The sequence below is a fragment of the Hetaerina americana genome, unplaced genomic scaffold (genome assembly GCF_022747635.1).
Source record: "Hetaerina americana unplaced genomic scaffold, ioHetAmer1.1.p SCAF_2, whole genome shotgun sequence".
Lineage (NCBI taxonomy): Eukaryota > Metazoa > Arthropoda > Insecta > Odonata > Calopterygidae > Hetaerina > Hetaerina americana.
Window position 1 is genome coordinate 55,711,711 of NW_027286763.1, and position 17,997 is coordinate 55,729,707.

The window sequence follows — 17,997 nt, forward strand, 5'->3', positions numbered from 1 at the left end:
GTCTGAATTTCACACGCCGTCGGGCTTAGTACTGGGTGAACTCTACCATTACCTACCAAACCGACCTTCATGTTGATTACCGTGTTTATGGTTTTAGATATAATATTTTGCAAAGTAGAAAAAATCAAGTTTGGGCCAATTTGACCTGCTATAGACATTTCATGTATGTATATCAATGTTTCATTTTGTGTGACCCATGCTTTACAGTTTGCAAATAGTGTAGCTAAGTTGGGAAAAAATCAAAGTAGCCCTAGAAATGCCATCAATTTGGCCAGGTGTCAGTGTACAGTGCACTTTTCACATATATATCAGTATTGTGTAGTGTTGAACATGGCGAGGAACAAACCACAGATATTAATATTTATGCACACCATTCAAATCATTCTCCATGAAGTCTGACTTAGATACTCTTGATAATGAAAGTGGCGATTCTTGGTATGATGATGAACCAGAAATTATGACAATCAGGAGATGAATTTGGTGGAATTGAAGGCTTTGAAGATGAATGTCATACAGGAAGTGGACTTGGCTGGTAGAGACTGGAAGTACAGGGTCGCACCCAAAAGTGGTAGGACTGATTTTTTTACAAGAATTTTATTGACGATATACTTACATCGACTTAATAATCTCAAAGTATGCTCCTTGAGCTGCTACACACTTAGTTTAACGTTGCCCCCATTCCCCGTACGCCCGCTGGAAATTTTCTTTGGGGATGCCGTTGATGACCCTCATCGAAGCCTCTTGAACGGCCTTTATCGAGTCAAAACGTCGTCCCTTGAGCTGTCTTTTCATCAGGGGGAAGAAGAAGTCCGGTGGTGCCAGATCGGGAGAATAGGGCGGGTGCGGCAACGTGGCAACGCGGTAGTTGGCCAGGAGCTGTCTGACGACAAGCGCGCCATGGCACGGCGCGTTGTCGTGATGAAGCACCCAGCAGTTTGCGATGGCCGGTTGAACTCTTTTCACGCGTTCTCGGAGGCAATTTGGTTGCAATGGCTGGTCTGCAATTTCTTCACTGGTTAAGCGTCGGTCTGTGTTCAGCAGTGTCCTCACTCTGTCCACATTCGTGTCGGTTCTTGCGGTCGACGGCCGTCCGGAGCGATAGTCGTCTTCAACGAGCTCCCTACCCTCTTTAAACAACTTGTGCCACCCAAATACTGTGGAACGGCTTAAGGCAGTGTCCCCATAAGCCTGCTTGATCATATCGAGGGTCTAAGTTGCCGTCTTCCCGAGTATCGCACAAAACTTCACGGAATAACGTTGCTCTAAATTCAGATTCATTTTGTTTTTCGACGCGGACAAAAAACTTGCTTCACTAAAAACGGTGTCCTCACTCAACGACAGCCCGCAGGCAACTGAGGTTGGTGTCGATCTGTTGCTAAGAGCCCCCTCCACCTTACCCTGCCAGGCAGACCCCCCTCCACCGCTCCGTTCGCGCCAGAGAAAATCAGTCCTACCACTTTTGGGTTGGACCCTGTATGTCCACTTTCCAACAAATGTCCATGCCACTACATCCTGAAGGCATGAATCTAAGGATCTAGCCAGGATTCACTCAAAAGCAAATGTGCTTTTACTTTGTTCATAATTGATGAAATGTTGAACATAATCATGACATATATTAATCAAAAGGCCCATAGTCCAATAGATAAGTGGAATGTGGAAAATACTTTCGCCACTCACCAGGATTGGGTTGAAACAGATATCAAAGTATTTCTGGGACTGCTCCTTCCGTTTTGATGATTTAGGGAATCATGAGAGTATGAGGAAGATGTGTTGGGGGGATGAGGGCACATCTCATCCCATACATGCAGCTGTTATGAATCGCAACAGTTCATTCTTTGTTATCAGTTATCCAAAGTGATGACATGGATACCATTCAAACATGACAAATTATTTATACTTTACACTTTCAGGCTTCACTTGGTAGAATTGCTTGATGTCCATATCAAAGGAGTTTATAATTTTCCACAGACTATTTCAGAGTACAACACAGTTCACTGACTCATGGCTGATGATGATGCAAGTCGGCGAAACATGTTGTACTGTGAAATAAAGTCTGTGGCAAATTACAAACTCTTTTAATATGGACATGACAAATTATCGTTTTTTCTTTATTTATGACACTGACATCTTTTCTGAAAAATGCAGGACCGTGTACAAAGTGTACAGGTATATTTGGAACTATCGACAAACAGTAATTTTCTGATGATGATGCTCTTACAAAGTGTTCGGGCCAAATAAACCTTTAAAGAACACGGTAAATGTCTGGGTGTCTTATGACGATCGAACATTCTATTGGTGCAACATGTAAGTGTACTTAGGTCTTACTGCTAGCACTCATGAAAAAAATCAAGGGTTAAGAGTAGTGAAAGACCGGACTACATTTTGAGTCAACTCCGATAGAAACAAATACCACAGACAATTTATTGGCTGACATTCCTTCAGCTGAAGAATTGCAAATTAAGAAACTAGCCATTATTGGTACCATACGAAAAACTAGAAAGCAAGTCTTCCTAAAAAAATTAGTTTAGATTAAAGACAGGGAAGTTTACTCCTCTGATTTTTTATTCACAAATAACATCATTTTGATATCTTATGTACCAAAAAGGAAAAATATGTTGTGGCACTTACAAGCTAGCACCATGGCCCAAGCATTTTAGATGAAGTAAATGACTTCAAATAGATGTCTTGATTACAAAAAATCCATAGTGGAGTGGATATATGGAACAAACTCATTCATGAATATACAGGGTTCGTCCGGAAAATAAGTGTACTGAGCTCAGGAAAAAAAATTTATTACACTTTTACATATCTTAAGCTAATATTCCTCAAAATAGGACCCTTGTGAGTCGATACACTTGTTCCAGCGGCGTTCCCATTCCTGGAACGCTCCCGCAAAGGCATCATCGGGAACCTCTTGAAGACTCGTCGTCGACCTCTTCTCTGCCCTCCACGAACATCTTGTGTCACTGAAAGATCATGTTTCTGGACATGGCTGACTCCCCGTAAGCCTGGTTAATCATACCGACAGTTTCGGTAGACGATTTCCCAAGCTTTACCGCAAATTTGATGGAATAACGCTGCTCCAAAAACTTCGGCATCGCGTTCCGTGACATGGGTCGAGCGTGGAGGTTCGCGTTAACAGAGCTCCTCACTACACCACAGCTCAGAGCCGACTGCCTTTTTCAGCGTCGCTTGCCAACATACCCCCCTCCAATCGCAGCCCATCAGAGTGGTGCTGGGCACGCCTGGAGCGGCGCGCCCAGCCCAGGAGTCAGTACACTTATTTTCCAGACGAACCCTGTATATCGAGAAGATGCAGCAGAAAATAGCCTTTGTTTTTAATACTGTATTATTTAGATGCAACTGCATACAATGCTTTCGTCATATGGAAAATGAATGATAAATTTGACACGTCAGTTGGCAGTATCAAGAAACAACGGAAAGGATTTCTGGAAGATATTGGAAAGCATCTTTTAGCTAGATATTAGAAAAGACATTAGAAAGCTCAATACCGCTTGGTAGATAAAATTGAAATAAATTCAAGAGGACATTGAGAATCCGCCATTCATGCCATGTTTTGTGGGCGAAAGATTAAAACGCAATTAGCAACTGCCTAAGGAACAAAAAAATATTTACAATGTTTTCCAATGCAACAATGGAAGAGTGTTAAAATCATTTGCCTTGACAAGAATGATTTTAACACTCTGCAATTGTTGCATTGTAATGCATATTAGCAGATGACTCTGTCGAAAAGTTACTGACGCGGCATCTCCTGCAGTTTCTTGTAATTTGTGCACAACACTATTTGTGTGGTTGTAATGATAACTAGTTCTCCAACTGCTAAGTTATTGCAAGAATCTTGGTGAAACCGCTTTAAATGCAAAAATACATTATTTGATTCCTGGTAGTTTTATAGGAATTGAGTGCAGTCATGATAATGGACATGGCTTGTTACTATAATGCTCTTCTCTTGCTACAAGTTTAGAAACCATTATTTTGGATGTATTGTTTCTTTTTTTTTGTGTCTATTTGAAAAATAAATACATATATCTTTAACAGGAAGGCGTAGCTTTTATTCTTCACAAAAACCTCATTTATTACAAGAAATATATGAGTGTAAAAAAGAAACTTTACACTTCAACAATGAAGATTTGATATTTCACCAAATATCAAATATAATGTTAATGAATGGGTGAAATATCAAATAAATCTTTATTTTGGAAGTGTTAAGTTCCTTTTTTACCCTCATGATGAAGTAATTCCACAAAGTTAAACTTGAAACTGTTTTGTTTAACAAGAAATATATGTGGGTAAGTAATGATGAGATCTTGAAATATCAAAGGATGCAAATGATCTTAGAATTCTAAGGAAAAGTTCAATTACATTCCATTAGAGGAAGAATCTTATAATTGGAAAATCGAGTTATTAGAGCTATAGGGGAGGTGTTAATGAATCACTTTTTTAAATACTTGGATATATTGGTGTAAGGTTTCACAGTAATAATAGAATTAAAAAAATAAAACTACATCACAAGCTTTAATACAGTAATGTGTTTTCTTGTATAGAAACTCAGTCTGCCAACTCTACCACCACTCCAGATTAACCTAAATCTGTTTATTTCAGCACCAATAACACAATACTTTTTGCAATTTGTACAATACATTACACATGTGATTTGTATACAATATTTTCTGAGCATATGAGTTTACCATTTTCATGCAATCCTGCCACTACTTTTGTATTAAATGCATAAAGAAAAAATACAAAGATGAATATGATTATAATACACACTTATCTGCAAATTCCGAAGGCCTTCAGGCAAAAAATGGACAACAAAGACACAATCAACATTTTATTCACATGGATACTTTATCTATAAGGGATACAAACTGCCTACTAATTACAGCTTTTCACAATTAACTATCTCTCAAACTTATGGAATAAAAATAATTTTTTCCAAGAAATAAGTTACACATTCTTAGGTACATAATGAGAGTCATGCACTTACGGTCGACTTCTGCTTTGCTTGCAGAGAATATGGCTAACAAAGGAGAAGGCGACCTTAGATATGCAACTCTTGGTATGGGTCATTGAGTCAATTTAGCTCATATTAAAATTAAATATACTATGAAGTAGTAGGGAGATAAGTAGAACAATTGCATTAGGCAAAGAAGCTTTCACAAAGAGGAGGGAATTGATGACAGGAACGTTAAGTAAGGATGTTAAGAAATGGCTCATTAAAACTTGGATTTATAGCATAGTTATGTACGGTGTGGAAACATGGTCAATGAAGGAGGATGATAGGTGCAAATTGGAGGCTTTTGAAATGCCGGTATGAAGAAGGATGAAAAAGGTGAAGTGAACAGAAAGGAAAACAAATGAGGAAATGTTTGGTATGATGGGGGAAGAGAGGGGATTATTGGGAGAAATCATAAGGAGATAGGAAAAATGCATGCAAAGCATATTGATCAGCAGTGGGGTGTTGAAGACTGTGATAGGGGAAAGTTGTTAGACAAACTAGGAAGAGGCAGGAATATGATAGGGATGTTGGATGGAATAATGGGAGGAAGGAAGTACACGGAGATGAAGAGGGGCTTGTTGCGGAGTAGGATGTTGAGTTTTGTTTTGTTAGGAGAGACAAGATATTTATTTGGTAATTGCGTCCATCCAAAACCTACCTTAACCGGTAGATTACCTATAATAATAATACTATGAAAGCCTTAACTTGGTGAAATACCATCTCAAACGTGGGAAGTTTTTTCAACCAAATTAAAATTTTCCTGTGTTCAAACACTGACATTTTACTAACTTTTAATATCTGTCCACATCTGAATGATTTGCTTTTTACATGCAACCTGGTGTGACAGTACTCTGTATAGCCCTAAAATGGACAATGTTATGTTGAGTATTAAGATAAAACCTCCAGAAGGAATACTAGCTAATAGAGAATAGTAAAGCTGGTCAAGGATTAGAGCTAGCCTATGCTTTTGTTTTGTTGGTGGCATGGAAGAAGCTAGAATGTGCTTGATCTGGCTATAACCATTTAATAGGATGTGCAGCCCATGGATGGAGTAGTGCTGATGGAGGAGGGAAGTCTGATAGCCTTGCTGACCCTATTCTCTCATGCTCCGAAGTCTTAGATGACCATTATTGTGATAGCTGATGTGCAAGATTTGAATGCAAAATGATGGAAATGGAATCGCACATGGATTATTGGTACCTGGAATGTGAAAAATGTCCATAGGAATGAATGTGACCTCGTAAATAAAATTATATTGAGATGAATGATTGACCTTATGCATGTGAGACAAAGCACATTGGGTGTGGTACTGAATTTGACATAAATTATTGCCTATTGTGGTTGGTAGTAGAGGATAGTGTACAAATTAGTCAGATTCATTAGACGTGATTGATAGTAGTAGTTTTGAGGGGAGGCGACCGACAGCCTAGGTCATTTGCACCATAGGGTATGGATAGGAAAGGATGAAGGGTGGAGAGAAACCCGGCGTCAGCATTAGCCTACTCTTTACGAAAGGCGCCAAGGGGTCCGCAGTTTAACGTCCCATCCGACGGACGGCACACTCACTCAAAGTGCCCTCCACAAAGCACCTCAAGTAGGGATCGAGATACCTCTGAAAAAACGTGATTGATTCTGACAAGACTAACATGCATGGTAGGCCATATAAGCTTTTGTCCCCTGAATTTCTCTGGGTTTATATGATAGTTGGCATCAGAAGAGTTGAAATTGCAACTTGTTATGCAGCAATGGACGACAAGAATGAAAGCATGGAGGATAAGCTTTTGGAAGGTAAAATTGACAGGAGTTTTGAATGAGAATAATTCTGAGAATAGAATGATAGTAATAACACCCATGATGGTTGGGTTGGTATTAGAAGGGATACTTTAGATGAAAGTGGCAATTTAGTGATGTCTGAGTGACTCATGAAGATGAAAATCTGTTGAGCGTGTACATGAAAAAGGATTGTCTCAAAAATATGGTTTAAGTATAAAAGGTCAATGGATAATTCCAAAAGCATTTTTGGTATTTTTTATGGCACGAGAGAGACAGTTCACTATTTGGAAATTCAACAGTAGACCTAAGGAGGGAATGAGTTGCAAAAAAAGAATAAAGAGTAAATGCAATTGAGAGTAAAAGTAAAAATACTGCAAGAGCCATGCATGCATCATGTATGCATGCTTAATGCTAAGTTGACCGCCAATCAAGTGAAATATAGGAAAGGTATATGGAAAACAGTGGGTGAATGATGCTTGAGAAAATGAAAAAGGAGATTGGTGTAGTGAATAATATGCTAAAAATATACAAGATATACAAGAAAATGAAGATCATGATCAAAACTTCAGATGAGGGAGTTCAGAGGATAGCATATAATATTCATAGGAAGAAAAATAACAAATGTAAAAATTTTCAGATAAAAGTAAAAACAGAATGTAAAACGTGGAAGCAGAAAAAAAGTAGAATGATTATGCAGGTGATAAGGAGATATTTTGGAAAATAGGCAAAAGAATGAATTAAATAAAGGATAATACGTTGCAGAGGATGAGATAGAAACTTCTGGAGTGAGCGATTTAAGGATTTGTATAATGATAGTATGAAAAATGCAAAAGAGTGAAAGAATGCTTAAGTCTTCTTTTCTCAGTTCCTTCATTGATTCAGACTTCTACAAAGTATCAGACTCAAATATCATTGATTTTATTTCACCATTTCTCATACGTGTGTATGTACATATTTTCGTTTTTGTGTGAAATAATTGTACCTTATATTTGACAGCTGTTAAATAACAGGCTAAAATAAATAAAATTGTCAACCAAAATATCCCACCATTCAATGCAACCAAACAGTGTGGTAAGAGTTATACAAGCAGAAGGGCTCCTGGGCAAGATGCTAAGAGAAACTATAGATTGATAGGTAATATGTCAGGAGCCAGGCAACATAAGCTTAATAATCGATGGCCTGGATGAACTAACCTAAGACATACAACTTCTTGGCATGATCCACTCATTATTGTGCTAAATTTATGAAGGCTCACCCAGACACTGAATCTTGAATTGAATGCCTATTACCACTTAGAAAAAACATTCTTGTTCATTAAATTAAGAAAACACTGCATTTTCACTGTTCTTTATTTATGTACAACTAGTTTCAACGCTCAGGCATCATCATCAGGTACAAATTAATCAAGTAGCAGTGCATTTATATACACCATTCTTGGGGTAGAGGAGGGGAGGGTGATAGAGGGGCAGAAGGAGAGGAAAATAGTGGAGTTTCGATTGGCGTTGATGGGAGGGGGAGAGGGGTGTTAAGCGTCAGGAAAGAGGAAATGTGATTGGTGGGTTCATAGTGGGGGGGGGGGTGTTGTTGGGTCTTTCTGTGAAGGAAAGGGGTACTTTCAGGATTGGGGAGAGGTATTCAAACAATATATCGTTAACCAAATTACCCGTTTTTAAAGTCTTCCTGATTTCCAGCTCTTCCCACTAGTCCATCCTCATTCCTTTTTCCATCTGGTGTATGAGTTCCGGGTTGAAATTACTCCCATGATTTTCTTCCCATAGATGCTTGGCGAAGTGAGATTGCTTGAGGTCACAATTTATAAAACAGCGTTTATGTTCCTCCGCCCGTGTTTTTAATGATCACCCGTTTGGCCTATGTATATAGCACTACAGTTCTTAAATGTTAACTTATAAATGCCACTTTTATTTTGTTTTCCTACGTTGTCTTTCACAGTTTTCAGGAATGATTTTAAGTTAATCTTATTTTAAAAAGCTATTCGAAATTTTTCTGTAGGAAATAGGTTGGCTCTCTTTTGTGAAATCAAACCATAAAGGGAGTTAACACCATTTGTAACCTATTTCCTCCACATTAATGCAGCTCCCATCCAATTTCTTTAGCCCTCATGCCAGAAGTGAAACATGATGTTTGCGAGAGACTCAGAGGGTGATTCCTACAGATGTAACATGATCTAAATCAATAGATTTAGATTATATCACATCAGCAGATGATATGATACATACCATGAAATTTCCAAGGATTTAAGCAATAATCAGTAATAAAAAATGTCAAAACGTAATAGCTGTATTTAAAAAAACATATTGTGGTTCTGATAAGTTATCTTCTCAACAGCAGTCATTATCCCAAATAGAATCATCCCAAGTATCACATTACATAAATCAAGTTCTGGACAGAAAGTTATTAATTATTTGTCTAGAATTAAAAACTCCAGAATTTGGGACTATGAATATGAATTTTTAACTGATTGTTGACTTTCCTGTTGAATATACTGGTAAATCCACTTAATAACTTTGAAAATGACACCTTGTTATTATTTGATTTAAGGTGATGAATACTACCTTGATCAAAAAGTTCCCGGAATAACCACCGTGTGGCGCTCCCATCGTTCCGATTTGAGTTCTGTTTTTTTTTGTTAAACTGGTACATCTGTTGTTGATATTCCCTTTAAATCTTAGTGTCATAACTTGACATTTGCAAAAGTTACGTAGCCAAGAGTACATCTATCTCTGTGTGTGTTGGCGATTTTTTACAATTGCAGAAATGGATTTAAATTTGCAACAACAAACTTGTATTAAATTTTGCGTAAAAAACGGATTTAGTGGCGCACGGACGTTGGAAATGTTGGAAAAGTGTTTCGGCAACGATTCTCTAAAAAAAACGGTCGTTTACCAGTGGCACGAGCGGTTCAGAAGTGGTCGTGAGTCAATCGAAGATGATGAACGCAGTGGCAGACCATCGACATCGAAAGTCGGTGAAAAAATTGATAAAGTAAAAGAAATGTTGGTCAATAACCGCAAATTAACCATCAGAGAAATAGCGGAGGACTTGAACATTGCCTATGGATCCGCCCAAGACATTGTGGTTAATGATTTGGGTTTCCGTCGTGTAGCAGCAAAGTTGGTGCCAAAAGACCTCAATTTCATGCAAAAAAGAGATCGTGTTGACATCGCAAAAGACATGATTTGCGAGGCTGAATCCGATCCCACATTCATCAAAAGGATCATTACTGGAGACGAGACGTGGGTTTATGAGTACGACACGCAATCCAGACATCAGGCAAGTGAATGGCGTTCACCAAATGAGCCGAGACCAAAAAAACCACGTCGTTTTCAGTCAAAAAAGAAGGCAATGCTGACGGTTTTCATGGATTACAACGGTGTAGTGCATCATGAATTTTTGCCAGAAGGCCAGACAGTAAACAAAGAGTATTATTTGGGCGTTATGAGACGTTTGCGTGAAGCAATTCGCCGAAAGAGACCAGAAATGTGGGCAGAAAACTCGCGGATTTTGCACCATGATAACGCACCGTCGCACAGTGCTATCATTATTCGTAATTTTTTGACGAAAAATGCAACAAATACCATCCAACAGCCACCGAATTCACCTGATTTGGCTCCCTGTGACTTCTTTCTGCTCAATCGAGTTAAAAAACCATTACGGGGAACGCGTTTTAGCAGCCGAGAGGAAGTAATGGAAAAACCGCAGGAAGCACTGATGGACATACCGAAAACCGAATATAAAAAATGTTTCGAGGATTGGATCAAGCGCTGGCATAAGTGTGTTGCAGTCGATGGGGATTACTTTGAAGGGGACAATATAGATTTAGATGAATAAACTTGTATTTTTAATTTTCTGAATAAATTCCGGGAAATTTTTGATCAAGGTAGTATTATACACGAGTATTCATATATACAATACACACACACACACATACATACATACATATATATATATATATATATATATATATATATATATAAATATAAATATTATATAGATTTGATTCTGAAGACGACAGCCGAGCTGTCGAAATGCCAAATAACAAATTGTGAGTGTCCTTTCTTTGTGTCTCTATATTCTAAAAATCTACATATGTGTTTTTATATCTTTGTGCGTCGCCGAAGAGCATTCCATTTCGAAGATATTTTTTTATATATATTATTATTATTATTATAAATACACATGTGCTAATAGACATTGTCAGGTGGCACACAAGTCCCAAATAATTGCAAAAGATAATACATAAAACCAGACAAACACAGATCTCTTTAACAAAACAAGTGAATCCTCATCCCATTTACAACCATTAATCAGCAAGAAAAAAAAAGATACATAAAAAAAAATTAAGCTATAACATATAATACCATACACCACACATAAATCAAATTTTTACATATATACCTTACATCTATTCTTAAAAGTATACACTCTGTTAGGAAAGGGCTCGAATATTTTTGCAGGTAAGGTGTTCCACTCAACAATTGTTCTATTTAGAAAAGAAAATTTTTTTTTATTTGTCCTCTGTGCCCGGCATTTTATCTTAAATTTGTGATCATTTCTGCCTATAAAATTTGGGTTCCCCGCCTCTTTCCTAAGATCTGCCCAAGCTTTCTCCCCCTTCAAAATTCGGAACATTCCACAAAGTCTGCTTACTTTTCTTCTAGATTCTAGAGGTTCCCAGCCCAGCGTTTCTAGCATTTCAGACACACTCTCCATCCTCCTATGCTTCCCCAGTACATATCGGGCAGCCTTTCTTTGCACCTTTTCCAGTTTTTTAATATGACCTTCTTCATGAGGGTCCCATACAAGAGAAGCGTACTCTAAAATTGGTCTTACTAGGGTCTAATAAGCCTTCTCCTTGGTTGCTCTAACGCTCCCTTTGAGGTTTCTCATTACCCAATGAAGAGTTTTGAAAGCTTTCTTATAGATGTACTCCACATTTAGCCCCCACCCTAAGTCCTTAGTTAAATATACACCTAAGTATTTGACAGTATCACTTCTAGGAATGACATTTTCTGAGAATTTATATTCCCTATGGTTTCCATTTACCTTATTGCTAAAAGTGATGGATTTGCATTTGTTACCATTAATATCCATCCCATTTTTTGTCACCCAATCTGCCATTTTATTAATGTCCCTCTGAAGTTTGTCACAGTCTCTGTCATTTTCGACTTTCCTGTAGATAATACAGTCGTCTGCAAAAAGTCTTAACTGAGAATTAATATTTATTGGGAGATCATTTATATATATTAAAAACAATAGCGGGCCAAGTACGCTTCCTTGTGGGACTCCCGATGTTACCCTTGCTTTTTCAGAATACACTTCTCCTAATTTAACCCTTTGTGTTCGACCTTCCATGAAATTTCTGACCCAAGAGATTACTCTTCCATCTGTGTGTAGTGGCAATTGGCCCATCTTAAGCATTAAGCGATCGTGGTCAACTTTGTCAAAGGCTTTTGACAGGTCGACTATTATAGCATCCACCTCTATTCCCGCATCCATAGAGTCAAACATTTCTTGGCAGAACCCTAATAGCTGAGTTTCACAAGAGTGCCCTTTTCTAAAACCGTATTGGCGACTATACAACCAATTCTCACTCTCCCACAGGTCCCAGAGATAATCAGCCATTATCTTTTCTAATAGCTTGTATACAACTGATGTCAAGCTTACCGGTCTATAATTACCAAATAGTGCCTTATCTCCTCCTTTGAAAATTGGCGTAACATATGCCTCCTTCCAAGCATTTGGCAGGGCATTATTGTTTAACGTAACATTGAATAAATGATTTATATAATTTGAAACTACACTACCGCCCAATTTAAGCAAGTCAATTGAGATACCATCTGGCCCTTTTGATTTATTTGCCCTCATTTTCATAATTTTTTTATAAATTTCTGCGCTCGTCGTTTTAATACTTTTGGTATTTAATATTTTTTCGCCTCCTTGTTGACTCAGAGATGAATCTACAGGATCCTTTTTATTTACCATAACCTTAAATACACTTGCATACCAATTATTAAACGTATTAGCCTTTTCCTTATCATCAACGATTAGTGTCCCATCCTCTTTTTTTAAAGCTGTTATGTTTTCCGTGTTGTCTTTCCTCCTCCGGAGGTACTTGTAAAATTTATTTCCATTATCTATCCCGATTATTTTCTGTAGAAAACTATCTTTGGCTATTTTCTTTTCTCTATTCAATTCACGAACTAATTTTTTGTAAATTATGAGCCACTCCGAGCTCTCGTTCCGTTTTTTGTGAATCACTCTCAGTTTTTTCTTCAAGGATCTAATTTTGCGGTTGTAGAACTCTGGATCAGTATTTTCTTTAAGAATTTTTTTCGGGACAAATTTATTTAATCCCTCCTCCATTATCCCCTTAAATGTTTTCCAGATTTCTTCTACATTCTGCCCACCACTTACCCATTTTGAATATTTTTCCCTTAAAAAGGTCTGGAACCCTTCCCTATCACCCCGTTTATATTGCCAAACTATCTTTTTGTTTACTAGCCCCTTATACTGAGCCCTCTCCCAGTTTAGATATATATGCACAGCTGAATGGTCACTTATTCCCGGAAGGACATCGACTTCCCCTACCCACTTTTTCGGTCTCACAAGTATGACGTCGAGGATGTTTCCCCCGCGCGTGGGTTTTTCCACCATCTGTACAAAACCCTCCTCGCTTATAAGACGACTAACGATTTCTTGGGCCTTCCCACCCCCCACCGTGACCTCGTCTGCCGACCATTGAATACCTGGAAGGTTCAAGTCCCCCGCTATGAGGGTGTGATCCTCAGGGTTAGCCGAGCATATGTCTGCTAATACCTCGACTGCGTACATCCCTTCGTTGGGGCTTCTGTACATAGCAACTATTTTTAAAATTTTCCCTCCATTCCTACCTTTAACATGAACACACATCATCTCACAATCATCTCTTACCCATTCCAATGTACTTTTTAGGTTTTTATCTACACATATAAATATCCCCCCTCCACGACCATCCCTATCCCTTCTGTAAACTGACAAATTTTGGGGAAAAATCTCGTTTGACATAATATGATCACTTAGCCACGACTCCGTACCTATCACAATATCCGGATTACATGCATCAACTAACGTCTCGAAATGGCATACTTTATTTAGAATACTTCGGCAGTTTACCTGCAAAACTATTAAGCCCTTACCTTCCTTTCCTTCGGTATTGCGAGGTCCACCTCTTGTGCCCATTACAGGTTTCCCTGCTCACTGAGCTTTAGTGCGACATTTTTAAACAGATTTGACAAAACCAGGGATCCCTTCCTGTTTAAATGCACTCCATCGCGGCCCAAGTGACTATCACCGACCCAACAATTCGGGTCCACAAATGTCAGACTTTGTTGCACGCAAACCCACTCTATTCCTTCGTTTATGGCGTCAATTCTCTTCCAATGTATGTCCCTTCTACGAAGAATTCCACTAATAACAATTTGAGCACTTTTGAACTTATTTTTGGCCGAGGTCGCCAAATCCCAAATAAAACCGATTAGATGGTCTTCTGACTTAGCACTTTTTACGTCATTTGTCCCTACGTGAATTATGACAACACTTTCATCACCATCACTAGCCATATTAGCTATTTTATTGTCCAATTGTTCCACTCTTATCCCCGGGAAACACTGAACGCCTTCATTGATACTTTCGCCACAATCTCCAACGAAACGTATTATGGAATCACCAAATATTTTCACCTTGGGTGGCCCTGGATCACCAAGAGACCTCCCCTCCCTTGACACTATGACCTCCCTCTTCGGTCTCACGTTTATCCTATCCTTCCTTCCATCTCCTCGCTTCTTTGGCTGCATATGTGTGTGTGTGTGTGTGTGTGTATATATATATATATATATATATATATATATATATATATATATATATATATATATATATATATATATATAAACATAAACACAGTAATCAACCCGAAGGTCGGTTTAGTAGGTGATGGTAGAGATCACCCAGTACTATACGGCGTGTAAAAATTCACACATCAGGGTAGGGGGGCCAGTTCTTTTCCCTGTGCCGGTTATGGTTTCCCAGGAAGACCTGGTACCCGAAAAATCACTTAGCTTGGGTGGAGCTGCAGGTGCCCAGAGTGCCATGCCCGGGAATCGAACCCAGGACCCTCCGGTCAGCAGTCCAATGCTCTACCCCTTGGACTACCGCGACCCACAATAGGATATATATTTTTATATATCTATATATTTATTTATCATGTAAATTGTACCCAAGGTACTCATGAAATTTACACTTACAACCTTGATATACCACCATACCACATATATTTTACATTTAAAAATCCACATTATACCATGTGAATGTGTACATGGCAGAGTTGCAGTGAATTAATCAATATTTGATCATCAACCAATTTTAACCAAAAAGAGAAAAATACACTACTACATCAAAAATTGTATTGATACATACTCCTTCAAGCTGGGCATCAACACTGTCTCGAGGCATCCAATTGGGCAAATTATTAATCCTTGTGCTTGGAACTAAAGGCAATGGCAGGAAGTTGAGGACAGTATGAGAAGATAGGCCACAGTCCAGCATAATCGTTATTTCCTTAAACTGGAGGATGTTACAGGGTTTGTTTGGATGACTACTTAAGCAGTACTGGAATAAAAGACATTACTTTATCAATCCTATACTTATTTTCACTTGAAGGCATTTATTGAAAAGCGGTTCAGTATTGAATTTGTGTCACTGAATTCAATTGGTTTATCTCATCTGAATGAAATACTTTAGTTTCCTAGGTATCAGGCATGGTATACTTCAACAAGTATCAAGAGTGAAAACAAATTGATCACTAAAATGTAAATATCTCGGGCAATACTGAAAACCAGATATCTTTATTGGGCCAGTTGTTTTTTATCAATTTAAGTATATCTAAGATTTACCAAACTGTTAACCAAATGTTAAAATTCACCTTTGTTGAGACCAAACTAGCCTACCCTTTGCGCTACATATCCCTTTGATCTGTGGAGAGATGTTAATAACACCAAGGTGACTTGTAAAATATTTGATTTCAGGGGAATTTTGGTTGATTAAGTTTCAAATATACTGAAGAATTCTATGTACCAATAAAGCTTGTACAACCTTGTAAAGCTGGTAAAGCCAAAATTTGGAAACATAGCAACCAAAAAATATGTTAGTGAGGATAATGTGAAAATTCTGTCCAAGGGACAAATATATATGTATATATTCAATCAGCAAGTCAGAGAGATGGGACCAATGATAAATATCAAAGTTATTTTCACTAAACAGCACCTCTTTGAACAACACACACCAAGTTTCACGCAGATTAATTCATTACCCTGCGCTGCTTTTGCTGAGAAAGTCAATTTATTTCCAAAAATCAGATGAAAGATAATTTTATGCATTTATCAAAAATCATTTTATGAAAGGCAAATCTCACAAGACTAATGAAAATCTTGATAGGCATTATAGTGAATCTGTACTTAAATTACTAGAATTATTAATTAGAATGGTTCACAAGCGATTTCACAATTAACAGTGCACAAGTAATGCTGAATGATCTGAATGTCCCATTGAGGTCCAGAAATCATTGATGAAATCCATGGCATTGTGATATATGTCAGAAAGAAAATGCATAACTTATATAACCATAAACACAGTAATCAACCCGAAGGTCGGTTTAGTAGCACTCCAGTTCTGTTGAGCAAGAAACTGAGGCATATAAATTTGTTTATTCCGAGACTTTCCAAGCAAAATATATGTAGTCTGAGTTAAGATAACACAGATGATAAGGCAAATAGATTCTCTTCTTATGTAGCGGTAATTTTACTGACAGAAAGAGAATATCATAACATCCGCCTTGGACGTGCATACAAATGCAAATTCTAAAGCAATCACGTTAAAGTGTAATGGATTTCGATCGCAAAACCTCCATGTATCACTTGCCTTCCAGATGATTTATGAGTTTGGTGGTATTTATGACTAGGTAAAAATATCAATTTACCACTCTACATCCAATGCCCGACAGATAAGACAACGGAAATGTATTCCACAAAAATCCATGAGCCCTTAGTACAGCTTTCTATTAATGTCTACAATAACAGAGTACGTATGAAACGTGAAATTTAGTGTAATGCAAGTTTTTCATCATTAATTGGATGCAGAGAAAAATGTGCGTGGGGGCGCAATAGTTAAAAGACCTTCAAGACTTCTGTATACAAGGTAAAATTGAAATTTAAGAGAAAATTCTTAACGCCATACTTACAAGCCTCATTTTGTGTATTTATATTGCCACAGAAAAATATTCAAAAGGTGAACATGAACTCCTCACTCAGCGAGAATCAAGTGCAACACATACTTTAGCGAACATATCTTATGCTCTTAACACTCATTATGAACAAATTTGACTCCGAACGGCATTGATCAAACTCGTATAACCGCCGTGCGCTTAACGCATATTACTTGTCCTAGTTCCCAAGACCCGCATTTGAGTTTTATGCGACTATCTACAGTATCGCACACACTTAAAAATTAAATCAAGGCATATTTTGTATGTAATTTAATCTCTTAAGTTGACTTCCTTAGAACCACTAATATGTTGTATAACTACGAAATTCTACCTCATGGATATAGATATTTTGGTATTTAAGCATAAGTATCTTCATCACATTTAAGAACTAATCTTTTTTATATTAACTAATATTTATATGGACGACATTTAATAAGGTTGTAAAATTTTTCAAAATGAATGAAGTATTATTATTTCATATCGCGGGATGTTATGTGTATTGAAACCCCTGAAAAATTCTTGGTATTAAAATAGCTTATTTATACGATAGATAACCTTTGCAGGTTACATGTGTCACACCTTAGTAAATCACCCTTCATTTATCCAGTTACTTCAAAGGAAATTTTACGAATAGGTCAGTCTCTAGAAAGTAAAATTTCATCTGGCTTTGTTGACATTGCAGGCAATACGATAAAAGTACACTATTCCTTCATTACAATGCCACTCTCCTTTTTGCGTAACTTTCAATCTCGGAAAGTATCTTCCCGCAGAAACGTATAATAAGCAGTTTATCCAGTGTCCAAAAAAAGGATGGCCATAATTACAGGCCCATCAGCTTCCTTTCAAGTTTGTCGTCAATTTTCGAAAAAATCACGTATACTCAATCGTT

General features: G+C 37.7%; 1 protein-coding gene across 1 annotated transcript in view; it reads right to left on the reverse strand.

Annotated features, from left to right (window-relative positions):
• The window catches only part of IntS9 (integrator complex subunit 9), a 45,357-nt gene extending 28,102 nt beyond the window's left edge, over positions 1-17,255 (reverse strand). The window contains exons 1-2 of the mRNA XM_071584707.1: positions 17,085-17,255; positions 15,266-15,457 (exon numbers count right to left, since the gene is read on the reverse strand). Coding sequence (XP_071440808.1) covers positions 15,266-15,457; positions 17,085-17,093 — 201 coding nt within the window. The 5' untranslated portion in view covers positions 17,094-17,255. The remainder of the gene's footprint in view (positions 1-15,265; positions 15,458-17,084) is intronic.
• Between the last annotated feature and the right edge of the window lie 742 nt (positions 17,256-17,997).